The sequence below is a fragment of the Zea mays genome, chromosome 3, assembly GCF_902167145.1.
Source record: "Zea mays cultivar B73 chromosome 3, Zm-B73-REFERENCE-NAM-5.0, whole genome shotgun sequence".
Lineage (NCBI taxonomy): Eukaryota > Viridiplantae > Streptophyta > Magnoliopsida > Poales > Poaceae > Zea > Zea mays.
Window position 1 is genome coordinate 178404664 of NC_050098.1, and position 26119 is coordinate 178430782.

General features: G+C 50.0%; 1 protein-coding gene across 1 annotated transcript; it reads left to right on the plus strand.

Moving 5' to 3' along the window:
- The first annotated feature begins 219 nt into the window (after window positions 1–219).
- Window positions 220–10916, plus strand: LOC100278408 (uncharacterized). The gene is made up of 13 exons (NM_001374044.1): window positions 220–408; window positions 530–1056; window positions 2192–2514; window positions 2675–2767; window positions 2863–2953; window positions 3370–3463; window positions 4634–4731; window positions 5678–5747; window positions 9205–9305; window positions 9498–9614; window positions 9739–9815; window positions 9915–9959; window positions 10043–10916. Exons 2-13 carry the CDS (start codon window positions 724–726, stop codon window positions 10554–10556), a joined length of 1956 nt encoding a protein of 651 aa, NP_001360973.1. The 5' UTR covers window positions 220–408; window positions 530–723; the 3' UTR covers window positions 10557–10916.
- The last annotated feature ends 15203 nt before the right edge of the window (window positions 10917–26119 follow it).

Consider the following 26119-nt stretch of genomic DNA (forward strand, 5'->3'; position numbering starts at 1 on the left):
TAGACAGCTCAAAAGATTATACATTAAACACCACTGTACCTAATAACTGCGTAGACACGGACGGCAACACGGCCGCCGCGAAACCGCGTTAATTTATGAGCGCCCGCTGATGTGCCTGTTCCTGTGCCTGTGCGTGCGCCTCCTGCGTGTGGCAATAGCAGCGGGCAGCGGCAGTTGGTCACCGTGGTCGTGGAGTCTGCAGTGGGCTGGACCCTCCCTGCCGCAGTTCCGCTGTTGGACCCTCCTTGCCCGGCTACTGCTGTACCCTCCAACAAGGCAAAAAGAAGAACGAAGCTCACCCACCCTGCCCATCGGCCTCATCACTTCCCTCAAATCCACCGATCCCCTTCCAGAGGTTAGGGCCTCTGCGCCCGATTTCGTCCCGCCTCGCCGATCCACCCGCCGCAGGTGCGTTCCCTTGCGCCAATTTCTGGTGAAAATGCGTTCGTGTGGAGAAAATCTCTTTACTTTTTGCGCGGAAATTCCGCGCCTCTCTTCTGACTTGGCGCTGTTCTCATGGCTTCTGCAGGTGAGCGGCTTCGCCGGTTGGAGTGTAGTACTGCGGTCGCGACCTTCGTTCCGAGCTGGTTCATTTTCGCTTGGATAGGTTTGGTACGGATGGGAGCCGGCGGCGCGGGGATCAGGAATGTTTCGGTGCGTGGGAGGTGAGAGCCGCCGGTGGGCACTGAGGGCCTAGGGTTTGGTTGAAGAGGGAGCAACGAAATGGGGGGCTTTTGCTCCAAGGGGTCGGCGGTGGACAAGTCACCCAGCGACACTACGCTCGGCCCCGGCCGGGAGGTTGACCGCCATGACCGTCTAGTGGTGAAGGAGGAGAAGAAAGCTGTGGTGGGGGAGGCTGCTGCCAAGAGGATGCAAGAAGAGCAACATCAACAGCAGCAGCAGCAGCAGCAGCCAGCAGCGCCACCACTGCCTGTATCGGTGTCGCAAACGGCAGTGCCTGGAGCTACCGCGGATAACACTGCAGCACCATGGGATGGGGTGCCACCACTGGCACGGTTGCCATCTCAGAAGTCGGGGATGGGTGTGGCGAATAAGGCAAGTTTTCAGTACTTACTTTAATGCATTATTGCTGAATCAATCATTTCTTGCCTCGTCTGTTAAAAAACTGAATTGTTTTTTATATCAGTGTAATTTGTTCGTGCTGATAATGTTGCTTAGGGATTAGTGCACTTTTCTCATGGGAATTTTGAGCTTTCTTTTTCTGTAGCATTAGCCTTTTCATGACATTTTGACATCTTGAACTAGAGGATGATCTACCAACATCTTTGCGTGAATTTTAATAAGTTTTCCTTGAGTGCTTGGCAGCAAGGAATTTGTTATTCTCTGCTATAATGAATGTGTATGTTGCTTTGGATTTATGGTCACACAAGAAAGGACCAAGAACTAACCAATTGAACCCAACTGAATAAAATCTTGAGTGCTTACGATGATGAGGAAAGACGGGCAATTAATTCATACTTAATAGGAGTATTTAATTGCGTCTGCCAGGATTCGAACTCGAGAATCGAGATATTTGACCCTGGTACTGACCTATTCAACCAAAAAGTTTAAGGTAATGGGGAAAGGCGGCCATTTCACTTAACTTCAACATATGGGCTACTGGTACTGCCAACTGAAGAAAATCTTGTCCAACACCAGTTCAGATGGTTTGGACTTTCAAACAAAGACCCTACTGGTGCATAGAGGGATCCTTTGATATTGGGGGAGGAAGAAAAAGAGGACTTGAAAGGATGGAATATACCTAAAGATTTGTCCTTGGATAGGAACACATATGTTCGGCTATTTCACCAACATGAACTATTAATCGGCTAAGAGGGCTTTTTTAGAGTGTTGTGTGGGAAGGGAACTGCTGCACAGTTGTGGGTGATTGAGAGTGCACATCCTACAAATGCAATGCAGTTTATGCTGTTTTCACCTGCATTCTTATTACTTTGCCAGAATATTGTTGTAGCTTTTCCTATTTATTGCCACACTACTATAGCTTTATGACTTCCAGCCATTCATAAAATGGTTTGCTATGCTAAACCTATGAAAGATGAACTTTTATCGTTGCTAAATTGAAATGTTCACCCTTAACTATTTGTCCATGAAATGTTCAAAAATTCTGCTCGGTCAGAGAGATTGCTAGACCCTATGCCATGTTTGATGTTCTATTTCCTTGTTGAAATAGGTTTCGGAAGTAAGCTCAATTCTGGGTAGAGCTAGTACTGCTGGCCTTGGAAAAGCAGTGGAAGTGCTTGACACACTTGGCAGTAGCATGACAAATTTGAATATAAGTAGTTTTGGATCAGGCACTGCAACAAAGGGGAACAAAATATCTATTTTAGCATTTGAGGTTGCCAATACCATAGTCAAAGGTTGCAGTCTAATGCGCGCCCTTTCAAAAGATAGCATAAAACATTTAAAAGAAACAGTGCTTCACTCTGAAGGTGTTCAGAATCTTATATCCAAAGATATGGATGAGTTACTCAAGATTGCTGCTGCTGACAAAAGGTTAGTGAATAATCTCTGATTCTTTTTATAAACTATAACAATTGTCTGAACCATTTGTTTATTTTATTTATCTAGCATCAACCTGGTTATATAGAAGAAATGTACTTCAACTTGTTTTTATATGCTTGTAGTTACCTGAAGTTTTTATTTGGTCCAACAGGGAAGAGTTGAAAGTGTTCTCTACAGAAGTTGTTCGCTTTGGAAATCGTTGCAAGGATCCTCAGTGGCACAACTTGGACCGCTACTTTGATAAGTAAAATTCACTTTGAGCCCTTGCAACCTATAGAGACAAAGATTTTAGGGTATTAAAAATTAACTCAGCGCTTTTATGCCATCAAACTCTTTCAGGTTGACATCAGAACAGACTCCTCAACATCAACTGAAAGAAGAGGCAGAATCAGTAATGCAGGAATTAGTGACTTCTGTTCAGTTTACAGCTGTAAGTTATATTTATGTATCTTGAAAGCAATGTTATGTAGTGGCATTTGTCAGGCCAATAACTACAATTTAGCAGACTGTAAACAGTAAAACATAAATGCACAATCAATCTTTTAAGATTTTTCAAAAGATTAATTTCATATTCTATGAAGAGGCAGAGAGGTCAGAGAGAGCTCAGATTGTTAATTTGTCACTTAAGGTTGTGCTCACACTCTTGAATCTTTGATTAAAATGTCCTTTCAATCAGTTTTATGCGTAAAGCAGTAATGATCTTAATATTCGTCTTCCTTTAGCCATGGGCATAGTTTTATTCAAATTTAGCTGTCATTCTCCTGGATCCTGGCATCTATCAGTCCTGTTCTTTTCAGCCTTTCTTTTCTCCAAATTTATAAACTCTGTCATCTTTCTAACTTTTAGGAACTATACCATGAAATGCATGCCCTGGATAGATTTCAACAAGATTATCAGCGTAAACAGCATGAAGAGGATGGTTCTAGTGTTGTGCAAAGAGGTCAGTTCTTTTGCATGAAAATATAATGGAACCATCTGTAAGAATTACATTGAACAAGAAACAACTCTGTTCCTCCTTTGGTTGGTGCTACTTATGTTTCGTTTTTTATCATTTAAGAAACGTTCATCTTGAACAAAACACGCGGGATTGATGATGTCATTAGGGCAAAAAGAACTTTAGTTTGAACATAATTTGTGGATGTCTTTTCATGACCGACATAGTAGGAGACACATTTGATTGATTTAAGTTATCCATTTGACTTTGACAGTTCCATGCATGCAGCATGCATAAACAGGGCGGTCAAGGTCTCTTATGTTGCCATCTATCACTGTTAACTGTCTCCATATCTGCCGTTAGGTGAACCACAACTAGTGTATTTTGACCAACATATCCAGGGCTAGATGATTCATCTGGCAGCCAACTGCACCTAACAAGTCCAAATCAACATTTTTTTGTTGCGTCCAGCACTTCTTTTAAGGAAGGGATATAATCAAATTTTGTTCTCAAGCTGAACAAAATGGAAATCCAGTAATAGAAGTATGTTGTTCAGGTTTCCTGATATGATGTAAATTTAAAGTACACTTAGCAGCACAGACTGGATTTGTATTTGCTTCTTGTTAACACGAACCTGGGTTGTGAATAAGAATAATACCAGGCAAGGGAAAATAATTCTGAATTTCTGGTATCGATTTCTATCTTTGAACATGGACACGAGTGTAGCTAATGCTACTACTTGCGTCACTTAATATTTTGTCCATTTAAGTTCTTCCTCTATTCTATTTCGTTTCTCATAGTGGATTGCCTTTATTATCTTTAGCTGTGACATTTAGCCTCTTCTCCCCCTCTTCTTTTGGCAAAATATATTTTGCCCTTCTGGTATGCACCTTTGGAAGGGCAGGCCTGGCGCAGCGGTGAGAGTTGTCTTGCTGAGTCGTCAGGTCGCGGGTTCGAAGCAGCCTCTCTGCATCCGTGGAGGAAGGCTTGCCTCGTTTTATCCCTTCCCTAGACCCCACTCATGTGGGAGCCTGCGACACTGGGTCTGCCCCTTTTGGGTATGCACCTCTGATACCTGCCAATTTGGCCTGTATGCTGTTTGATGAGTATACATTTTGCACTGTTTTGTTGTTATCATTTGATAACAATGCTGAATGTGGCTCTGTTAATTTGCAGGTGATAACATGCACATACTAAAGCAGGAAGTGAAAAGCCAAAGCAAGCATGTTAAAAGTTTGAGGAAAAAGTCTCTGTGGTCTAAGAATTTGGAAGAGGTTGGTATGCAGATTTATTTAACTGGTTAGTATGCTTGCATAATTGTGTAGTTAGAGTTAACAATGTAGTCTTAAGATTTTAGCCAAACATAATGTCATGCCCAGGTTGTGCTGGCCCATTTGTACTGTAGCACTAGTGATTGGCGCATGTGGACAGTAATGTGGAAGCTTCCTGTGCCTGGTTACTGGCATGTCGAGTCTTCTAGAACCTTCTATGTTGTATGGATCAGATCTAGGGTCAAGTTAGCAACTTAGCTCTCTGTCCCATATAAAGAGAGGAGAGTCCTTTGAGTGAAAGAAGCAGTAATTAAGGTGCTGTTTGGTTCACAAACTGTAACTTAAATGGCAATGGTAATAATTGACACTCGAGTGACAGCGGTAATAAGTTTGAATAGGCCGGTATTAGTTTTTAGTATGGGATCTGATTACGGTTGAACTTAAACAAACATGATTTAACGTTATCGGTTACCTATCATGTTACAATTATGTGAACCAAACAACACCTAAGAGGTAGTGTGATCTTGCTCTCTTCTCTCTTAGTTGTCGATCCCTTTTCCATGGCTTGGCCACCACCCCATCTCACTTGCTAGCCTCCAACTTCCTCAATAAACCTAGGGCGTGACACATAATAAGGAAAAGGACCTAAAATTCCTCTTTAGAGAGCATATGAAATGATAGGTACTGGCCAACCAAATTGGTACTGGTCTACTGGATATATATTCTCTAACAACATCCATTGTCTATGCTTTGTTAACCATAATAAGGGCCCATTGAATTGAGGGCTATATGTTTTTCATTTGTGTCAGAACTTTTGGCATCTCTCTCTGCATGTGATACATCTATAGTCGGTTTTGACCATATAATAGACTATGCACTGTCAGCAACTTGTAGCTCTAGGAAAACATTCAATCCTGTTGATTCAAAAAATAATATTTGTTTCTCCTAGGTCATGGGAAAGCTTGTGGACATTGTGCACTTCTTACATTTGGAGATCCATAATGTATTTGGGCGTTCAGGTATTAATCTTTGTTATATCTTATATAAAACTTTGTACATATTGAGCTATTGGCTAGTTTATCATCTTGATTGCTTTTTTTTGTTGAAAGCAATTGTGAGCTACGTAATTAAAACATCTTGTTACTAATGTGTCATAAACTATACTTCAGTTTCACCTTCTCACTCTAAGGGCATGAGTTTTGGGCATTAGCTTATACCATATCGCTGGTGTAACTTGAATTACAATAGATCATATCATTTTAGCCAAAGTTAGAGCCGAAGAGGTGTTATGACCGGTGTCACCTATAGACGTCGAGATCACCATGCAGACAATTAGGAACTAAATGCCAAAGAGTTTCCTTGAGTAAAATACAATTCTGGTCCTTAAACTTGACTGAGTGTGTCAACTCGTCCATAAACTTTTGAGATATGTCTCTTAAGGGCTCAATATCTGATCGGGTCTCTATTATGTCCTAACGGGTTGTTGTGGCCCATATGTCAGTTGCTGAGGAAGGAAGGAGAAGGGTGGATGGGGTCCAACAGACCACGACAACTGACATGTGGGCCATAGCAACCCGTTAGCACGTAATAGAGACCCGAACATATATTGAGCCCTTAAGAGACATACTTTAAAAATTTATGGGCTGGGTTGACATAGCCAGACAAGTTTAAGGACCGTGATTGTATTTTATTCAATTTCCTTCCTTGGATATTTTGTATTTGTTTCTATAAAATAGGATCTTGATTAGAAAGTTTCCACAAAAAGAAGGATAGCTTACTTAGTTTTTTCCCCTCGAACGACGCATAAGAGTTGCATGTCATTTCATTAAGAAGATAAAAAGAAACAACGGTTCAGGAACTAATAAGGTTTTAAACCTGAACACACCGCCCCTCACTCACTCCAAACTTGGAACAGTAAAGAAAGGCGACCTAGAGAGCAGGAGCTGAAGCTTAACAGCACCAACCTTACACCACAAAAAACACTCGTCTATCACAGCCTGAAGGAGAACCTGAGTGTTAGGTTGCGCTCCCTCAAAAACACATGTGTTCCTATGTTTCCACACCTCCCAGGCTTCGAGGATGATAAGAGAGTTGAGACCCTGCCACAGCTCCTTCTGTACGTTACTGATAGCCACCTTCCACCACGCATTGAACCTAGAGCTTGTAACTGAAGGTGCCAGAGTTGCCAAACCTAAATACTGCACTATTATATGCCAAATCTGTCGGGTGAAGACGCAAGAGATTAGAATGTGCAGAATTGATTCCTCGTCTTGGTCACGGAGAGTACAGACATCCGAGTGTGGTAATCCTCGCCTGGCAAGTCGGTCCACGGTCTAGCATCTGTTGTTGATTGCCAACCATATGAAGAAATGGCAGCGCATAGGCGCCCAAGTCTTCCAAATTCTTTTCCAAGAATTAAACGAGTGGAGCCAATGAAAATGCATCATAGGCCGATTTGCTGTTGTAAGTGCCAGATTGGCAAAAGGGCCTCTAGACGAGTTGGTTAGGTGGTCTGAGTAGCACTCCTCAGTGTTAGATCACTTATTCTAGTCCTACGGTTTGGGCTGGGCCAACTCCTGCGCGTCTATGGCCTAGCCTAGGTGTTGCGCCACCTGTGTATCCCTGCCGCACCATATGTGCACCGGCCCTAGGGAAGGCTTTCCCTGGCACCTCCAGGGTCATCTGCCTATATATGTGTATTGCTTCCCTCAATCAATATACACTAATAGTCTAACACATGGCAGCATATCCCCTATCACTCAGGTCTTGGGTTCAACCCCCGTGGGAGCGAATTTCAGGTTGTGGTTAAAAGAATCCCCTCGTCTGTCTCACACCAAAGCGCATGCCTAACAGCCTAAGGCGCGGTCCAGGCTACGGTCGTGTTCTCACATGGGATATGGTGCTGTTGTGTATGGGTGGGGTAGAGGTTCGAGGGTTTTCTCGACCAGTGTGAGAATGTCTTCTTAATATAATGCCCGGGGGTTGTCTTACCCCCAGTATGTCGAGTTTCTTAATACAATTATGGTTTAAATTTTAAATATATTGCCGTTGCGTAACAACACCAAGGTACCATAGATACCTGAGAGAGTGAAAGGATAGAGCGAGGGGCGTAGGCTGGAGGTATGCTGATCCTGGGTACTATCTAGCTATCGGCACACGGGAGATTGATAGAGGTTTACGCCACAAATGTGTCGCAAATGTGTAATACCCTACATCCTCTTTGTGTATGGCAGATTGACAAAAGCAAAGGTGAAGAACATTACATGCTCAGATATACCCTGAGCTAGATGACCGACTAGCTCTCTCTTACCTTTTGGTTTTGGTGGGAGTTATCGACTAACAAGTCCCTCGTTCACCTCTGTTTGTCTTGCACAGATACTAGCAGGTTTCGACCAACCTCCTCTACGTTGCTCTACCCCTTTTATATCTCAAGGGAGGAGAGATTGATACATGTCTGCTAGTGCTAGTGATCCCTGCCCAGTAGAGGCTCTACTACTATCTTGTCACAATTATGGAGTGGTACATGGTGCACACCTTGCCATAGTGTTGAGCTTGTCATGCTACTGTGGATTGTGATTGGCACGTCCTATTATAGTGGCAGGACTAGAGATGACGTCGTCGAGTACGACATAGTTGGTAAACGGTGTAGTAGCTAGTACTTTGTAATGCTTGCTAGTAAGTTAGTACATTCAGGCGTGGCAACGGGGACGGTGGCACACACCGTACAGTAGCCTTAGGTACGACTGATGCCCATTGTTGAGGCTAGAGGGACGGTGGCATGCACTGCATAGTGGCCTCGGTGCATCTCTGACAAGGCCACAATGCACCTCTTTGACCGCAATGTTGTCTATCATATTTAATGTGACCGACGAAAGCTTTTTCCGGACCGTCCGATACCATGCGGCCTACTCGACCGCCTAGAGTAGGGGCGCACGTGCACTAGGGTCGTCCTGCCCTGGGGGCTTCTTTCAAGACCACCTCGCCCTAGGGGCATCTTGAAGGATGCCCAGGAGATCTAGTTTTAGTCCTAAGTCCGCAGGCCCCATGCTTAAGCCGAGTCGTGGGTTTAGTTCCCCGATTGGAGGGCCTCGAGAGACTTAGAGTGCCATGGAGGTCTGGAAGGCCCCAGGAGGCTGGTCACCCGACGTGGAGGGCGCTAGAGACCGGGAGAGTCCTAGTGGTCTGGAGGGCCTCGAGACCTAGTCCCCCGGCATGGAGGCGCTAGAGGCCGGGAGAGTCCCAGAGGTCTGGAGGGTCTCAAGATCCGGTCCTTGGGCATGGAGGGCTTCTTACTTATCTGGGGCCGAGCAAGGTCCCCCGAGGTGTGGGGCCCTGGGGATACACAGTTGGCATATTGTTAGTATTCGGGGGTAATGTCCTTCCCCGAACGCTGACATATATTATGACCGTTTTCTTCACCGGTACTGTATTTATGATTTATCATTGACTGAAGATTATCACCCTAACACTATGCAGACAGTGAAGAATCACAGGAACCTACCAAACGACGTAATAGATTGGGTCCAGCAGGTCTTGCACTGCATTATGCAAATATCATCAGTCAGATTGATACTCTTGTAAGTTCACAGGATCCACTGTTCTATTGTTTTCTCTGTGTCCTGCATTATGCAAATATCATCAGTTTGACCTACAGTTCATGGGGTTGTACTAGTAGTTTTGTGTGCCACACAAATTGAATTTGTTGTGCTAAGAAAATCATTTTTTTTGTTTCTTTTCTGGTAGCCTAACAAGGGTTGATCAATTGACAGGTTTCTCGTTCAAGCTCTGTTCCTCCAAATACAAGGGATGCATTATACCAAAGTTTGCCACCAACCATAAAGTCATCTCTCCGTTCTAAGCTACACTCCTTTGGAGTTAAGGAAGAGGTATGCGGGATGACACCCATGCTTGAAAAATGAAAGTAGGATGTAGAGTCAACATCGTACTATGTTTGTGACATGTAAGTATGTAATTGGAAGTTTAATGCAAGCTTTTGCTGAATTTGTGTAGCTTACTGTTTCTCAAATCAAGGCTGAAATGGAGAAGACCCTGCGGTGGCTTGTCCCTATTGCAAGTAACACCACCAAGTAATTCAAAATCTTAACTACCTTCATAACATGCAAAATAGCCAGAGCTTCCACTTATCCCTTTTTGTTACTGATTTTTTTATGATCTGTCCATACCAGGGCTCACCATGGTTTCGGTTGGGTTGGAGAGTGGGCAAATACTGGGTTGGTATCTTATTTTGTTCATTTCTAATAGGAAAGTTATATGGCTAGAACATCGGAGTAATGATCCTTTTTGTCTTACACAGGTCAGATGTGAACTGCAAGCCAAATGGGCAGATAGACCTGATCCGAATTGAGACACTGTACCACGCTGACAAGGAGAAGACTGAAGCATATATCCTCGAGCTTGTTATTTGGCTTCATCATCTTATCAGCCTATCCAAAACTGCAAATGGTGAAAGGTCTCCAATCAAGTCTCCTGTTCGGTCTCCTACACAAAGAGGGGCCTCAATCACATTATCTCCAAACAAAAACAGCAGCAATTCATCACCTCTTCTGACGCAAGAAGATCAAGATATGCTAAGGGATGTCAAGTACAGGAAATTCATCCCTGGTATAAGCAAAAGCCAGGAGTTTGACACTAAGGAAAGGCATAATAAGCAAAGCAGGTTAAGCAAAAGTAATAGCCATTCACCAAGCAGTGGCAACCGGAAAGAGACGCTATCAATCAGGAGGCTGCTTCCTGTGATCGACTTTGAGATCGACAGGATAAAAGCCCTTGATATGATCGACAGAGTTGACGATCTGAGAGTACAATGATGAACCTAGATTAAGCAATGGCAAAGTCTGAAAAATGCACCCTCAATCTATGATCCTGAAAATCAAGATTGCTTGAAAGATACAAGTAATCAGCTGAGCTGAATTGGCATGCTGTCAGCACTTCTGCAGCAATGTCCCTGCTTGAGGTGAACAGGCATCATGGTGCCAGTTTGAAGGCACCACGAGGGTTAGAGATGGTGGCAGCATGTTCTGGCCAACTTTGTATGATATATGGCAGGGTTAATAGGAAAGTGAAATTTTATTGTAAAAAGGGATTTGTTGTGTTACTTAGCTCATGTACAAGGAATACAAGTTTTGAGAGGGCGGAGGGGGATCAAAGATCTGACTGTGTTTCTTGCTGTTTTTGTTAGTTCTATCAAATCCATGAACTAGTGAATAGTGATCCCGCTTAGCTAAGCAACATAGATTGTAGTGCCCTAACGTCCGATGAACAATCTCCTATTCTTCTGCCATTCCTGCTAGTAAGAGGTTAGGTCATCACCAGCAGATTCGTTATATCATTCTTAATTTTAAACTTCACTATGTAAATAATTTTAAACTTCACTATGTAAATAGTGTTAAACAGTCGTGTCCTCTATTTTACACTATCCACCAAAAATAAGGTTAGAAGCCCCCAATTTGGTCGGCGTCACATATGTTACAGCCGACATCTTCACATTTTCAAAAGCTATTTTCTGTTTTAATCCTGCAATTCTAGACATGCAGTCATCCACATATCTCGTGTCACATCTCTTGTTGAACTTCGATGGACTTACCGTCTCTATTTTCTTCGCCACAGCTCTCTGGTGATTCGCAAACGTAGTTATGACAAAACTAGGTTATCGTTGAGAACCAATGATTCCATAGGAAAGGGAAAGTAAAGGGCATTTTGTTTTGGCTTCTGACCATATTCTGTCCATCTATATTGATGATGTGATTTTTTTTTCAGCCGTTTGAGGAGAATTTTCACTGTGTCAAAACAATTTTGGATTGCTTTTGTCGGGACCATAATTAGGGATACCCTCAAGGCTCCTAATTCTCAGCTGGTAACCCCATCAGCATAAAGCTGCAAAGGCCTGATGGGTGCGATTAAGTCAGGGATCAGTCCATTCGAGGGACTCGATCGCGCCTCGCCCGAGCCTAGCCTCGGACAAGGGCAGCCGACCCCGGAGGATCTCCGCCTCGCCCGAGGCCCCCCTCCAGCGGCGAACATATTTCCGGCTCGCCCAAGTCCCTGTCTTCGCCAAGAAGCAACCCTGACCAAATCGCCGCACCGACCGACCAAATCGCAGGAGCATTTAATGCAAAGGTGGCCTGACACCTTTATCCTGACGCGCGCCCCTCAGCCAACAGAGCCGAAGTGACCGCCGTCACTTCGCCGCTCCACTGACCGGCCTGACGGAAAGACAGCGCCGCCTGCGCCGCTCCGACTGCGGTGCCACTTGACAGAGTGAGGCTGACAGGCAGTCAGGCCCGGCCGCAGGCACCATAGGAAGCTCCGCTTCGCCCGACCCAGGGCTCGGACTCGGGCTAAGTCCCGGAAGACGGCGAACTCCGCTCCGCCCGACACAGGGCTCGAACTCGGGCTAAGCCCCGGAAGACGGCGAACTCCGCTCCGCCCGACCCAGGGCTCGCACTCGGGCTAAGTCCCGGAAGACGGCGAACTCCGCTCCGCCCGACCCAGGGCTCGGACTCGGGCTAAGTCCCGGAAGACGGCGAACTCCGCTCCGCCCGACCCAGGGCTCGGACTCGGGCTCAGCCCCGGAAGACGGCGAACTCCGCTCCGCCCGACCCAGGGCTCGGACTCGGGCTAAGTCCCGGAAGACGGCGAACTCCGCTCCGCCCGACCCAGGGCTCGGACTCGGGCTCAGCCCCAGAAGACGACGAACTCCGCTCCGCCCGACCCAGGGCTCGGACTCGGGCTAAGTCCCGGAAGACGGCGAACTCCGCTCCGCCCGACCAGGGGCTCGGACTCGGGCTCAGCCCCAGAAGACGACGAACTCCGCTTCGCCCGACCCCAGAGCTCGGACTCCGCCCTGGCCTCAGCCGACGGTCTCCGCCTCGCCCGACCCAGGGGCTCGGACTCGACCTCGGCTTTGGAGGAGCTTCCACATCGCCCAACCTAGGGCGTAGACCAGCCACATCAACAGGAGGCGCCATCATCACCCTACCCCGTGCTGACTCGGGCCACGGGGAACAAGACCGGCGTCCCATCTGGCTCCCTCCGCCAGATAGGCAATGATGGCGCCCCGCATACTCTGTGACGACGGCGGCTCTCAGCCCCCTTACGGAAGCAAGAGGACGTCAGCAAGGACTCAACAGCTCCGACAGCTGTCCCTCCGCCAGGCTCCAGCACTCCTCCGACGGCCACGACATCACACCAGCTGGGTGCCAAAATCTCTCCGGCTGCCACGACGGCATGTACTTAGGGCGCTAGCTCTCCTCCGCTAGACACGTAGCACTCTGCTACACCCCCCATTGTACACCTGGATCCTCTCCTTACGCCTATAAAAGGAAGGACCAGGGCCCTCTTAGAGAGGGTTGGTCGCGCGGGGACGAGGACGAGACAGGCGCTCGCGTGAGGCCGCTCGCTCCCTCTTCCGCGTGGACGCTTGTAACCCCTACTGCAAGCGCACCCGACCTGGGCGCGGGACGAACACGAAGGCCGTGAGATTTCCACCTCTCTCACGCCCATCTCCGGCCACCTCACTTCCCCCCTTCGCGCTCGGCCTCGCGTCGACCCATCTGGGCTGGGGCACGCGGCGACATTCACTCGTCGGCTTAGGGACCCCCCGGTCTCGAAACACCGACAGTTGGCGCGCCAGGTAGGGGCCTGCTGCGTGTTGACGAACAACTTTCCGTCAAGCTCCAGATGGGCAGTCTCCAGCAACCTCTCCGACCCGGGACGGTGCTCCGTTTCGGGAGCCTTGAGTTCATGTCCCTTGACGGCGACTACGACATGATACTCATTCCACCGCCGGGCGACAGCGGTAATGGCGGCCGACAGTCCGCCCGCCGGTGGCGGAATCGACGATGTCTTCCCCGCGTGGTGGAAGAACAACCTTCGAGCTCGCCCCGCCCTCTTCCTCACCGACGGAGGGGAAGGCGGGGCAACCAAGGCCAAGCAGGAGGCAGCGCCTCGTCAGCTGTTGAGCGAGTCGACACCGCCAACACCTCAACGGGGGGCGCGCCGGGCATCGACCTCGCGCTTGAGACGAAGACGAGCACTATCTCCCCGCGACACGCTAATCCCGAGCAAGCGGACGACGCCAGCACGCTCGCGGAAGGCTTGCTGGGTGTCACCCTCGTACCTGAGACGACGATGCAGTCAGTCCCCGACGTGACTTCATCACCGCCCGTCGACCAAGAGGTACCGACCGATTCCCATCCCACGTCTTTCGGATTCAGCCTCGACCCGCCTAGCGGCTTCGCTTTGGCGGGCGCTCCTGTAGGGGCGAGTCCAAACCTTCTGGGGTTTCGTATGCGGTCACCTTGGGACCGGCTGACGGACGTCTCGACCTACGGGCCCTCTGGGTCCGAGGAAGACGACGAGCGCAGCTTCTGTTGGGATTTCTCTGGTCTTGGCAACCCCAGTGCCATGCGGGACTTCATGACCGCATGCGACTACTGCCTTTCCGACTGTTCCGACGGTAGCCGTAGCCTCGGCGATGAGGACTGCGGCCCAAGCCGCGAATGTTTCCACGTCGATCTAGGGGGTCCCTCCGAAGGCAACCATCTCGGCATGCCGGAGGACGGTGATCTCCCTAGGCCGGTGCCTCGCGTTGACATCCCACGGGAGCTAGCTGTGGTCCCCGTTCAGGCGGGGGGCCATGACCCACAGCTCGAGCAAATCCGTGGGGTGCAGGCCAGGCTCGACGAGGGAGCAGGAGCGCTTGAGCCGATCCGCCGGGACGTCGGGCAGGCATGGGCGGCCCAACCTCCAGCCGGAGAAATACGTCATCTACCCCAGGGCTTCCAGCACCGCGTCGCCGACGACGTCAGGGTCAGGCCGCCACCCGCATCTAGTGGGGTCGGCCAGAACCTGGCTGCAGCAGCAATGCTCCTCCGCGCGATGCCGGAGCCATCAACCACCGAGGGGCGGCGAATCCAGGGAGAGCTCAAGAATCTCCTGGAAGGCGCCGCGGTCCGACGGGCCGAGAGCTCCGCCTCCCGAAGGCAGGGGTACCCTTCGGAACCTCATGCCGCGACTTCCCGATTCATGCGGGAAGCCTCGGTCTACACCGGGCGCACGCGCAACACAGCGCCTGCGGCCCCGGGTCGCCTCGGCAATGAGCACCATCACCGCGACCGTCGGGCCCACCTCGACGAGAGGGTGCGCCGAGGCTACCACCCCAGGCGTGGGGGACGCTACGACAGCGGGGAGGATCGGAGCCCCTCGCCCGAACCACCCGGTCCGCAGGCCTTCAGCCGGGCCATACGACGGGCGCCGTTCCCGACCCGGTTCCGACCCCCGACTACTATCACAAAGTACTCGGGGGAGACGAGACCGGAACTGTGGCTCGCGGACTACCGTCTGGCCTGCCAACTGGGTGGAACGGACGATGACAACCTCATCATCCGTAACCTCCCCCTGTTCCTCTCCGACACCGCTCGCGCCTGGTTGGAGCACCTGCCTCCGGGGCAGATCTCCAACTGGGACGACCTGGTCCAAGCTTTCGCCGGCAATTTCCAGGGCACGTACGTGCGCCCCGGGAATTCCTGGGACCTCCGAAGCTGCCGACAGCAGCCGGGAGAGTCTCTCCGGGACTACATCCGGCGATTCTCGAAGCAGCGCACCGAGCTGCCCAACATCACCGACTCGGATGTCATCGGCGCGTTCCTCGCTGGCACCACCTGCCGCGACCTGGTGAGCAAGCTGGGTCGCAAGACCCCCACCAGGGCGAGCGAGCTGATGGACATCGCCACCAAGTTCGCCTCCGGCCAGGAGGCGGTCGAGGCTATCTTTCGAAAGGACAGGCAGCCCCAGGGCCACCCATCGGAAGATGCCCCCGAGGCGTCAACTCAGCGCGGCGCCAAGAAGAAAGGCAAGAAGAAGTCGCAAGTGAAACGCGACGCCGCCGACGCGGACCTTGTCGCCGCCGCCGAGTACAAGAACCCTCGGAAACCCCCCGGAGGTGCCAACCTCTTCGACAAGATGCTCAAGGAGCCGTGCCCCTATCACCAGGGGCCCGTCAAGCACACCCTTGAGGAGTGCGTCATGCTTCGGCGCCACTTCCACAGAGCCGGGCCACCCGCGGAGGGTGGCAGGGCCCACGACGACGACAAGAGGGAAGATCACCAGGCAGGAGAGTTCCCCGAGGTCCGCGACTGCTTCATGATCTACGGTGGGCAAGCGGCAAACGCCTCGGCTCGGCACCGCAAGCAAGAGCGCCGGGAGGTCTGTTCAGTGAAGGTGGCGGCGCCAGTCTACCTAGACTGGTCCGACAAGCCCATCACCTTCGACCAAACCGACCACCCCGACCATGTGCCGAGCCCGGGGAAATACCCGCTCATCGTCGACCCCGTCATCGGCGACGTTAGGCTCACCAAGGTCCTCATGGACGGAGGCAGCAGCCTCAACATCATCTACGCCGAGACCCTCGGGCTCCTGCGTGTCGATCTGTCCTCCGTCCGGGCAGGCGTTGCGCCCTTCCATGGGATCATTCCCAGGAAGCGCGTCTAGCCCCTCGGACAACTCGACCTTCCCGTCTGCTTCGGAACACCCTCCAACTTCCGAAGGGAGACCCTGACATTCGAGGTGGTCGGGTTCCGAGGAACCTACCACGCGGTACTGAGAAGACCATGCTACGCGAAGTTCATGGCCGTCCCCAACTACACCTACCTGAAGCTCAAGATGCCGGGCCCCAACGGGGTCATCACCGTCGGCCCCACGTACAAACACGCGTTCGAATGCGACGTGGAGTGCGTGGAGTACGCCGAGGCCCTCATTGCCGACCTGGAGAGCCTCTCTAAGGAGGTGCCAGACGTGAAGCGTCATGCCAGCAACTTTGAGCCAGCGGAGACGGTTAAGGCCGTCCCCCTCGACCCAAGCAGCGACGCCTCCAAGCAGATCCGGATCGGCTCCGGGCTCGATCCCAAATAGGAAGCAGTGCTCGTCGACTTTCTCCGCGCGAACGCCGACGTCTTCGCGTGGAGTCCCTCGGACATGCCCGACATACCGAGGCATGTCGCCGAGCACTCGCTGGACATCCGAGCCGGAGCCTGACCCGTCAAGCAGCCTCTGCGCCGATTCGACGAGGAGAAGCGCAGAGCTATAGGCGAGGAGATCCACAAGCTAATGGCGGCAGGGTTCATCAAAGAGGTATTCCATCCCGAATGGCTTGCCAACCCTGTGCTTGTGAGAAAGAAAGGGGGGAAATGGCGGATGTGTGTAGACTACACTGGTCTAAACAAGGCATGTCCGAAGGTTCCCTACCCTCTGCCTCGCATCGATCAAATCGTGGATTCCACTGCTGGGTGCGAAACCCTGTCTTTCCTCGATGCCTACTCAGGGTACCACCAAATCAGGATGAAAGAGTCCGACCAGCTCGTGACTTCTTTCATCACACCCTTTGGCATGTACTGCTATGTCACCATGCCGTTCGGCTTGAGGAATGCGGGCGCGACGTACTAGCGGTGCATGAACCATGTGTTCGGCGAACACATTGGCCGCACGGTCGAGGCCTACGTCGATGACATCGTAGTCAAGACGAGGAAAGCCTCCGACCTCCTTTCTGACCTTGAAGTGACATTCCGATGTCTCAAGGCGAAAGGCGTCAAGCTCAATCCCGAAAAGTGTGTCTTCGGGGTGCCCCGAGGCATGCTCTTGGGGTTCATCGTCTCCGAGCGGGGCATCGAAGCCAACCCGGAGAAGATCGCAGCCATCACCAGCATGGGGCCCATCAAGGACTTGAAAGGCGTACAGAGGGTCATGGGATGTCTCGCGGCTCTGAGCCGCTTCATCTCACGCCTCGGTGAAAGAGGTCTACCTTTGTACCGCCTCTTAAGGAAGGCCGAGTGCTTCACTTGGACCCCTGAGGCCGAGGAAGCCCTCGGGAACCTGAAGGCGCTCCTCACGAAGGCGCCTATCTTGGTGCCCCCAGCTCACGGAGAAGCCCTCTTGGTCTACGTCGCCGTGACCACTCAGGTGGTTAGCGCCGCGATTGTGGTCGAGAGGCAAGAAGAGGGGCATGCATTGCCCGTTTAGAGGCCAGTCTACTTCGTCAGCGAGGTACTGTCCGAAACCAAGATCCGCTACCCACAAGTTCAGAAGCTGCTGTATGCGGTGATCCTGACACGGCGGAAGTTGCGACACTACTTCGAGTCTCATCCGGTAACTGTGGTGTCATCCTTCCCCCTGGGGGAGATCATCCAGTGCCGAGAGGCCTCGGGTAGGATTGCAAAGTGGGCGGTGGAAATCATGGGCGAAGCAATCTCGTTCGCCCCTCGGAAGGCCATCAAGTCCCAGGTCCTGGCAGACTTCGTGGCCGAATGGGTCGACACCCAGCTACCAACGGCTCCGATCCAACCGGAACTCTGGACCATGTTCTTCGACGGGTCGTTGATGAAGACAGGAGCCGGCGCAGGCCTACTCTTCATCTCGCCCCTCGGGAAGCACCTACGCTACGTGCTATGCCTCCATTTCCTGGCATCCAACAATGTGGCTGAGTACGAGGCTCTGGTCAACGGATTGCGGATCGCCATCGAGCTAGGGGTCCGACGCCTCGACGCTCGCTGTGACTCGCAGTTCGTCATCGACCAAGTCATGAAGAACTCCCACTGCCGCGACCTGAAGATGGAGGCCTACTACGATGAGGTTCGGCGCCTGGAAGACAAGTTCTACGGGCTCGAGCTCAACCACGTCGCTCGGCGCTACAACGAGACTGCGGACGAGCTGGCTAAAATAGCCTCGGGGCGAACAACGGTTCCCCCGGACGTCTTCTCCCGAGACCTGCATCAACCCTCCGTCAAGATCGACGACATGCCCGAGCCTGAGGCACCCTCGGCCCAGCCCGAGGTACCCTCGGCACAGCCCGAGGCACCCTCGGTTCGGCCCGAGGTACCCTCGGCCCCCGAGGGCGAGACGCTGCGCGTCGAGGGGGAGCAAAGCGGGGTCACGCCTGATCAAAACTGGCAGACCCCGTACCTGCAATATCTCCACCGAGGAGAGCTACCCTCCAACCGAGCCGAAGCTCGACGGGTGGCGCGGCGCGCCAAGTCGTTCGTCTTGCTGGGAGATGAGAAGGAGCTCTACCACCGTAGCCCCTCTGGCATCCTCCAGCGATGCATCTCCATCGCCGAAGGTCAGGAACTCCTGCGAGAGATACACTCGGGGGCTTGCGGCCATCACGCAGCGCCTCGAGCCCTTGTCGGGAATGCTTTTCGACAAGGCTTCTACTGGCCCACGGCGGTGGCCGACGCCACTAGAATTGTCCGCGCCTGCGAAGGATGTCAGTTCTACGCAAGGCAGACCCACCTGCCCGCTCAGGCTCTGCAGACGATACCCATCACCTGGCCTTTTGCTATGTGGGGTCTGGACCTCGTCGGCCCCTTGCAGAAGGCACCCGGGGGCTACACGCACCTGTTGGTCGCCATCGACAAATTCTCCAAGTGGATCGAGGTCTGACCCCTAAACAGCATCAGGTCCGAGCAGGCGGTGGCATTCTTCACCAACATCATCCATTGTTTTGAGGTCCCGAACTCTATCATCACCGACAACGACACCCAGTTCACCGGCAGAAAGTTCCTAGACTTCTGCGAGGATCACCACATCCGGGTGGACTGGGCCGCCGTAGCTCACCCCATGTCAAATAGGCAAGTAGAGCGTGCCAACGGCATGATTCTACAAGGGCTCAAGCCTCGGATCTACAACGACCTCAACAAGTTCGGCAAGCGATGGATGAAGGAACTCCCCTTGGTGGTCTGGAGCCTGAGGACAACACCGAGCCGAGCACGGGCTTCACGTCGTTCTTTCTAGTCTACGGGGCCGAGGTCGTCTTGCCCACAGACCTGGAATACGGCTCCCCGAGGACAAGGGCCTATGCCAGCCAAAGCAACCAAGCTAGTCGAGAAGACTCGCTGGACCAGCTGGAAGAGGCTCGGGACAGGGCCTTACTACACTCGGCGTGGTACCAGCAGTCCATGCGACGCTACCACGCCCGAGGGGTCCGGTCCCGAGACCTCCAGGTGGGCGACCTGGTGCTTCAGCTGCGATAAGACGCCCGAGGGCGGCACAAGCTCACGCCCCCCTGGGAGGGGCCGTTCGTCATCGCCAAAGTTCTGAAGCCCGAAACGTACAAGTTGGCCAACAGTCAGGGCGAGGTCTACAGCAACGCTTGGAACATCCAACAGCTACGTTGCTTCTACCCTTAAGATGTTTTCAAGTTGTTCATATACCTCGCTCCCACACAAAGTTTAGTCATCAAGGAAGGGCCAGCCTTGCCTCGGCAAAGCCCGACCCTCCCTCGGGGGCTAAAAGGGGGGAACCCCCTCTGCGTCGAAATTTTCCTCGAAAAAAGATCTTTTCTGCCAGAATGTCTTTCGTGCTTTTCGACTACTTCGAAAGTTGAGAGCACCTAGAGGGGGGGGGGGTGAATAGGTGATCCTGTGAAACTTAAAAACTTAAGCCACAAAAACTTGTTAAGTGTTAGCACAATAGTTGCCAAGTGGCTAGAGATGAGTTCAAACACAATAACCACAAAGAAATCAAACATAGAGATGGCACAGTGTTTATCCCGTGGTTCGGCCAAGTACAAAACTTGCCTACTCCACGTTGTGGCGTCCCAACGGACGAGAGTTGCACTCAACTCCTCTCAAGTGATCCAATGATCAACTTGAATACCACGGTGTTCTTCTTTACTTTGATCTTTTCCCGTTTGCGAGGAATCTCCACAACTTGGAGTCTCTCGCCCTTACAATTGAATTTCACAAAGAAGTACGGAGTAAGGGAGGGAAGCAACACACACAAATCCACAGCAAAATGCGCACACACACGGCCAAGAATCGAGCTCAAAAGACTATCTCAAAGTTCTCACTAGAACGGAGCTCGAATCACTGAGAATGACAAACGAATGCGCAAAGACTGAGTGTGGATGATCAAGAATGCTCTAAGGTTGCTTGGTGTTCTCCTCCATGCGCCTAGGGGTCCCTTTTATAGCCCCAAGGCAGCTAGGAGCCGTTGAGAGCAAAACTGGAAGGCTGATCTTGCCTTCTGTCGACTGGTGCACCGGACAGTCTGGTGCACACCGGACACTGTCCGGTGCCCGATTTCTTTCCTTAAACGGCACAGCCGACCGTTGTAGATCTGGGAGCCGCTGGCGCACCGGACATGTCCGGTGCACACCGGACAGTCCGGTGCCCCCTTCCGACCGTTGGCTCGGCCACGTGTCCCGCGCAAATCGCGCGGCCGACCGTTGGCCCGGCCGACCGTTGGCTCACCGGACAGTCCGGTGCACACCGGACAGTCCGGTGATTTTTAGCCGTACGCCGTCGGCGAATTCCCGAGAGCGGCCTCTTCACGCCGAGTCAGCCTGGCGCACCGGACACTGTCCGGTGCACCACCGGACAGTCCGGTGTGCCAGACTGAGCTGAGTCTTGGCTGTACACAGCCAAGTCTTTTGCACCTCTCTTCATTTCTTCTTCTTTCTGTTTCTAACACTTAGACAAGTATATTAGTACACAAAACCAATGTACTAAGACTTAGAAACATACCTTTACTCATGATTTGCACTTTGTTCATCCATGGGCATAAATTCACATTTAAGTACTTGTGTTGGCACTCAATCACCAAAATACTTAGAAATGGCCCAAGGGCACATTTCCCTTTCAATCTCCCCCTTTTTGGTGATTTATGCCAACACAACATAAAGCAACTAGAACAAGTGCAATATCACTTCAAATAAAACTCAAATTTATTTTGATTCAATTTTGGCATATATGGATCATCCTTTGCCACCACTTGGTTTGTTTTTGCAAATCAAACTCAAATCTCTATCTCTAAGTCAAACACACATGTTGAAGCATAAAGAGAGTCATTCCAAAAGAGATTGATCAAAGATTTCAAAAACTCCCCCTTTTTCCCATAATCACTACTTCTCCCCACAAGAAGCCAACTTTTGACAAAAGAGACAATGAAAGAGTTTTGACAAACCAAAAGCTCTACTCTACTATTTTCAAATCTCTCAAGTGGTAGCTGATCCATTTTTCACTTTGGCCTTTATTTTCTCCCCCTTTGGCATCAAGCACCAAAATGGGATCAATCTTGGCCCCTTTAACCCCATTGCCTCACCAAAATCTTCAATAAGAATACAAATAGCAATAAGAGTTCATGAGATGAACTTGGAATAAGTTACCCTCTCATCGGAGTGCAGTGGAAGTCTTTCATGGTCCAAGTCCACCTTTTCCCTTTCAATTCTCCTTTGAGACTAAATCAAGCAAACTCAAGCATATGGTTAGTCTCAAAGGGTCAAGTTGTAACACATCTCCCCCTAAATATGTGCATCTCTTGCATAAGGACTTGTGAGGTCCGGGGAGTTCTTGTACAACTTGAGCACCATAATAAGCAACAAAATGCAGAGTGAACATGATCAAAGGCATAAACACATGTATGCTACAATTCAATCCAAGTTCCGCGAATCTAAGACATTTAGCTCACTACGCAGCCTGCAAAAGGTCTTCTCATCTAGAGGCTTGGTAAAGATATCGACTAGCTGGTTCTCGGTGCTAACATGAAACACTTCGATATCTCCCTTTTGCTGGTGGTCTCTCAAAAAGTGATGCCGGATGTCTATGTGCTTTGTGCGGCTCTGCTCAACAGGATTTTCCGTCATGCGGATAGCACTCTCATTATCACATAGGAGTGGGACTTTGCTCAGATTGTAGCCAAAGTCCCTGAGGGTTTGCCTCATCCAAAGTAGTTGCGCGCAACACTGTCCTGCGGCAACATACTCGGCCTCAGCGGTGGATAGGGCAACGGAAGTTTGTTTCTTAGAGTTCTATGACACCAGGGACCTTCCTAAGAATTGGCACGTCCCCGATGTACTCTTCCTATCGACCTTACTTCCAGCATAGTCGGAATCTGAATATCCAATCAAGTCAAAGGTAGACCCCTTTGGATACCAGAGCCCGAAGCAAGGCGTAGCAACTAAATATCTAAGGATTCGCTTCACTGCCACTAAGTGACATTCCTTAGGATCGGATTGAAATCTAGCACACATGCATACGCTAAGCATAATATCCGGTCTACTAGCACATAAATAAAGTAAAGACCCTATCATTGACCGGTATGCCTTTTGATCAACGGACTTACCTCCTTTGTTGAGGTCAGTGTGTCCGTCGGTCCCCATCGGAGTCTTTGCGGGCTTGGCGTCCTTCATCCCAAACCGCTTCAGCAAGTCTTGCGTGTACTTCGTTTGGGAGATGAAGGTGCCGTCCTTGAGTTGCTTCACTTGGAACCCAAGGAAGTAGTTCAACTCGCCCATCATCGACATCTCGAATTTCTGCGTCATCACCCTGCTAAACTCTTCACAAGACTTTTTATTAGTAGAACCAAATATTATGTCATCGACATAAATTTGGCACACAAACAAATCACCATCACATGTCTTAGTGAAAAGAGTTGGGTCGGCTTTCCCAACCTTGAAAGCATTAGCAATTAAGAAATCTCTAAGGCATTCATACCATGCTCTTGGGGCTTGCTTAAGTCCATAGAGCGCCTTAGAGAGCTTACACACGTGGTCGGGGTACCGTTCATCCTCGAAGCCAGGGGGTTGCTCCACGTACACCTCCTCCTTTATTGGCCCGTTGAGGAAAGCGCTCTTCACATCCATTTGGAACAACCTGAAAGAATGGTGAGCGGCATATGCTAGCAAGATACGAATGGACTTTAGCCTAGCCACAGGAGCAAAAGTCTCCTCAAAGTCCAAACCTGCGACTTGGGCATAACCTTTTGCCACAAGTCGAGCCTTGTTCCTCGTCACCACTCCGTGCTCGTCTTGTTTGTTGCGGAACACCCACTTGGTTCCCACAACATTTTGCTTAGGACGAGGCACCAGCGTCCAAACTTCATTCCTCTTGAAGTTATTTAGCTCCTCTTGCATGGCCAATACCCAGTCCGGATCTAGCAAGGCCTCCTCTACCCTGAAAGGCTCAATAGAAGAGACAAAAGAGTAATGCTCACAAAAATTAACTAATCGAGATCGAGTAGTTACTCCCTTGCTAATGTCACCCAGAATTTGGTCGACGGGATGATCCCTTTGAATCATTGCTCGAACTTGGGTTGGAGGTGCCGGTTGCGCTTCTTCCTCCATCACATGATCATCTTGTGCTCCCCCTTGATCACACGCCTCCTATTGATGAACCTGTTCATCGTCTTGAATTGGGGGATGCACCATAGTTGAGGAAGAAGGTTGATCTCGTTCATCTTGTTCCTGTGGCCGCACTTCTCCAATCGCCATGGTTCGTATAGCGGCCGTCAGAACATCTTCTTCATCTACATCATCACAATCAACAACTTGCTCTCTTGGAGAGCCATTAGTCTCATCAAATACAACGTCGCTAGAGACTTCAACCAAACCCGATGATTTGTTGAAGACTCTATACGCCTTTGTATTTGAGTCATAACCTAACAAAAACCCTTCTACAGCTTTGGGAGCAAACTTAGAATTTCTACCCTTCTTCACTAGAATGTAGCATTTACTCCCAAATACACGAAAGTACGATAAATTGGGTTTGTTACCGGTTAGTAGCTCATACGACGTCTTCTTGAGGAGGCGGTGAAGGTAGACCCTGTTGATGGCGTGGCAAGCCGTGTTCACGGCTTCCGACCAAAAACGCTCGGGGGTCTTGAATTCTCCAAGCATCGTCCTCGCCATATCGATTAGCGTCATGTTCTTCCTCTCTACCACACCATTTTGCTGTGGTGTGTAGGGAGCGGAGAACTCGTGCTTGATCCCTTCCTCCTCAAGGAACTCCTCCACTTGAAGGTTCTTGAACTCGGACCCGTTGTCGCTCCTTATCTTCTTTACCTTGAGCTCAAACTCATTTTGAGCTCTCCTGAGGAAGCGCTTGAGGGTCCCTTGGGTTTCAGACTTATCCTGCAAAAAGAACACCCAAGTGAAGCGGGAAAAGTCATCAACAATAACTAGACCATACTTACTTCCTCCTATGCTCAGATAGGCGACGGGTCCGAAGAGATCCATATGCAGCAGCTCCAGAGGTCTTGAAGTGGTCATCACATTCTTGCTGTGATGTGCTCCTCCCACTTGTTTACCTGCTTGACAAGCTGCACAAGGTCTATCTTTTTCGAATTGCACGTTAGTCAAGCCTATCACGTGTTCTCCCTTTAGAAGCTTGTGAAGGTTCTTCATCCCCACATGTGCTAAGCGGCGATGCCACAGCCAGCCCATGCTAGTCTTAGCTATTAAGCATGCATCTAGACCGGCCTCTTCTTTTGCAAAATCAACTAAATAAAGTTTGCCGTCTAATACACCCTTAAAAGCTAGTGAACCATCACTTCTTCTAAAGACCGACACATCTACATTTGTAAATAGACAGTTATATCCCATATTGCATAATTGACTAACCGATAGCAAATTATATCCAAGAGACTCTACTAAAAACACATTAGAGATAGAGTGCTCATTAGAAATTGCAATTTTACCTAACCCTTTTACCTTGTCTTGATTCCCATCACCGAATATAATTGAATCTTGGGAATCCTTATTCTTGACGTAGGAGGTGAACATTTTCTTCTCCCCCGTCATATGGTTTGTGCATCCGCTGTCGATAATCCAGCTTGAACCCCCGGATGCATAAACCTGCAAGGCAAATTTAGGCTTGGGTCTTAGGTACCCAACTCATGTTGGGTCCTACAAGGTTAGTGCAAATATCCTTAGGGACCCAAATGCAAGTTTTGTCTCCCTTGCATTTTGCCCCTAACTTCCTAGCAACTATTTTCCTATCCTTTCTACAAATAGCAAAGGAAGCATTTAAAGCACAATAAATTGTAGAAGGTTCATTCACTACTTTCCTAGGAGCATGAATAATATTCTTTCTAGGCATATGATGAATAGCATTTTTCCTAGACATATTTCTACCATGCATATAGGAAGAACTAGAAGCAACCATGGCATGAGAGTCAAAATCATCATAAGCATTATAACTCCTATAAGCGTTTATAGTTTGTCTCCTATCATGATACATAAAAGCATGATTCCTTTTAGTGCTACTTGCCATAGGGGCCTTCCCTTTCTCCTTGGCGGAGATGGGAGCCTTATGGCTTGTTAAGTTCTTGGCTTCTCTCTTGAAGCCAAGTCCATCCTTAATTGAGGGGTGTCTACCAATCGTGTAGGCATCCCTTGCAAATTTTAGCTTATCAAAATCACTTTTGCTAGTCTTAAGTTGGGCATTAAGACTAGCCAATTCATCTTTTAATTTGGAAATTGAAACTAGGTGTTCACTACAAGCATCAATATCAAAATCTTTACACCTAGTGCAAATCATAACATGTTCTACACAAGAATTAGATTTATTTGCTATTTCTAAGTTCGCATTTCAATCATTGT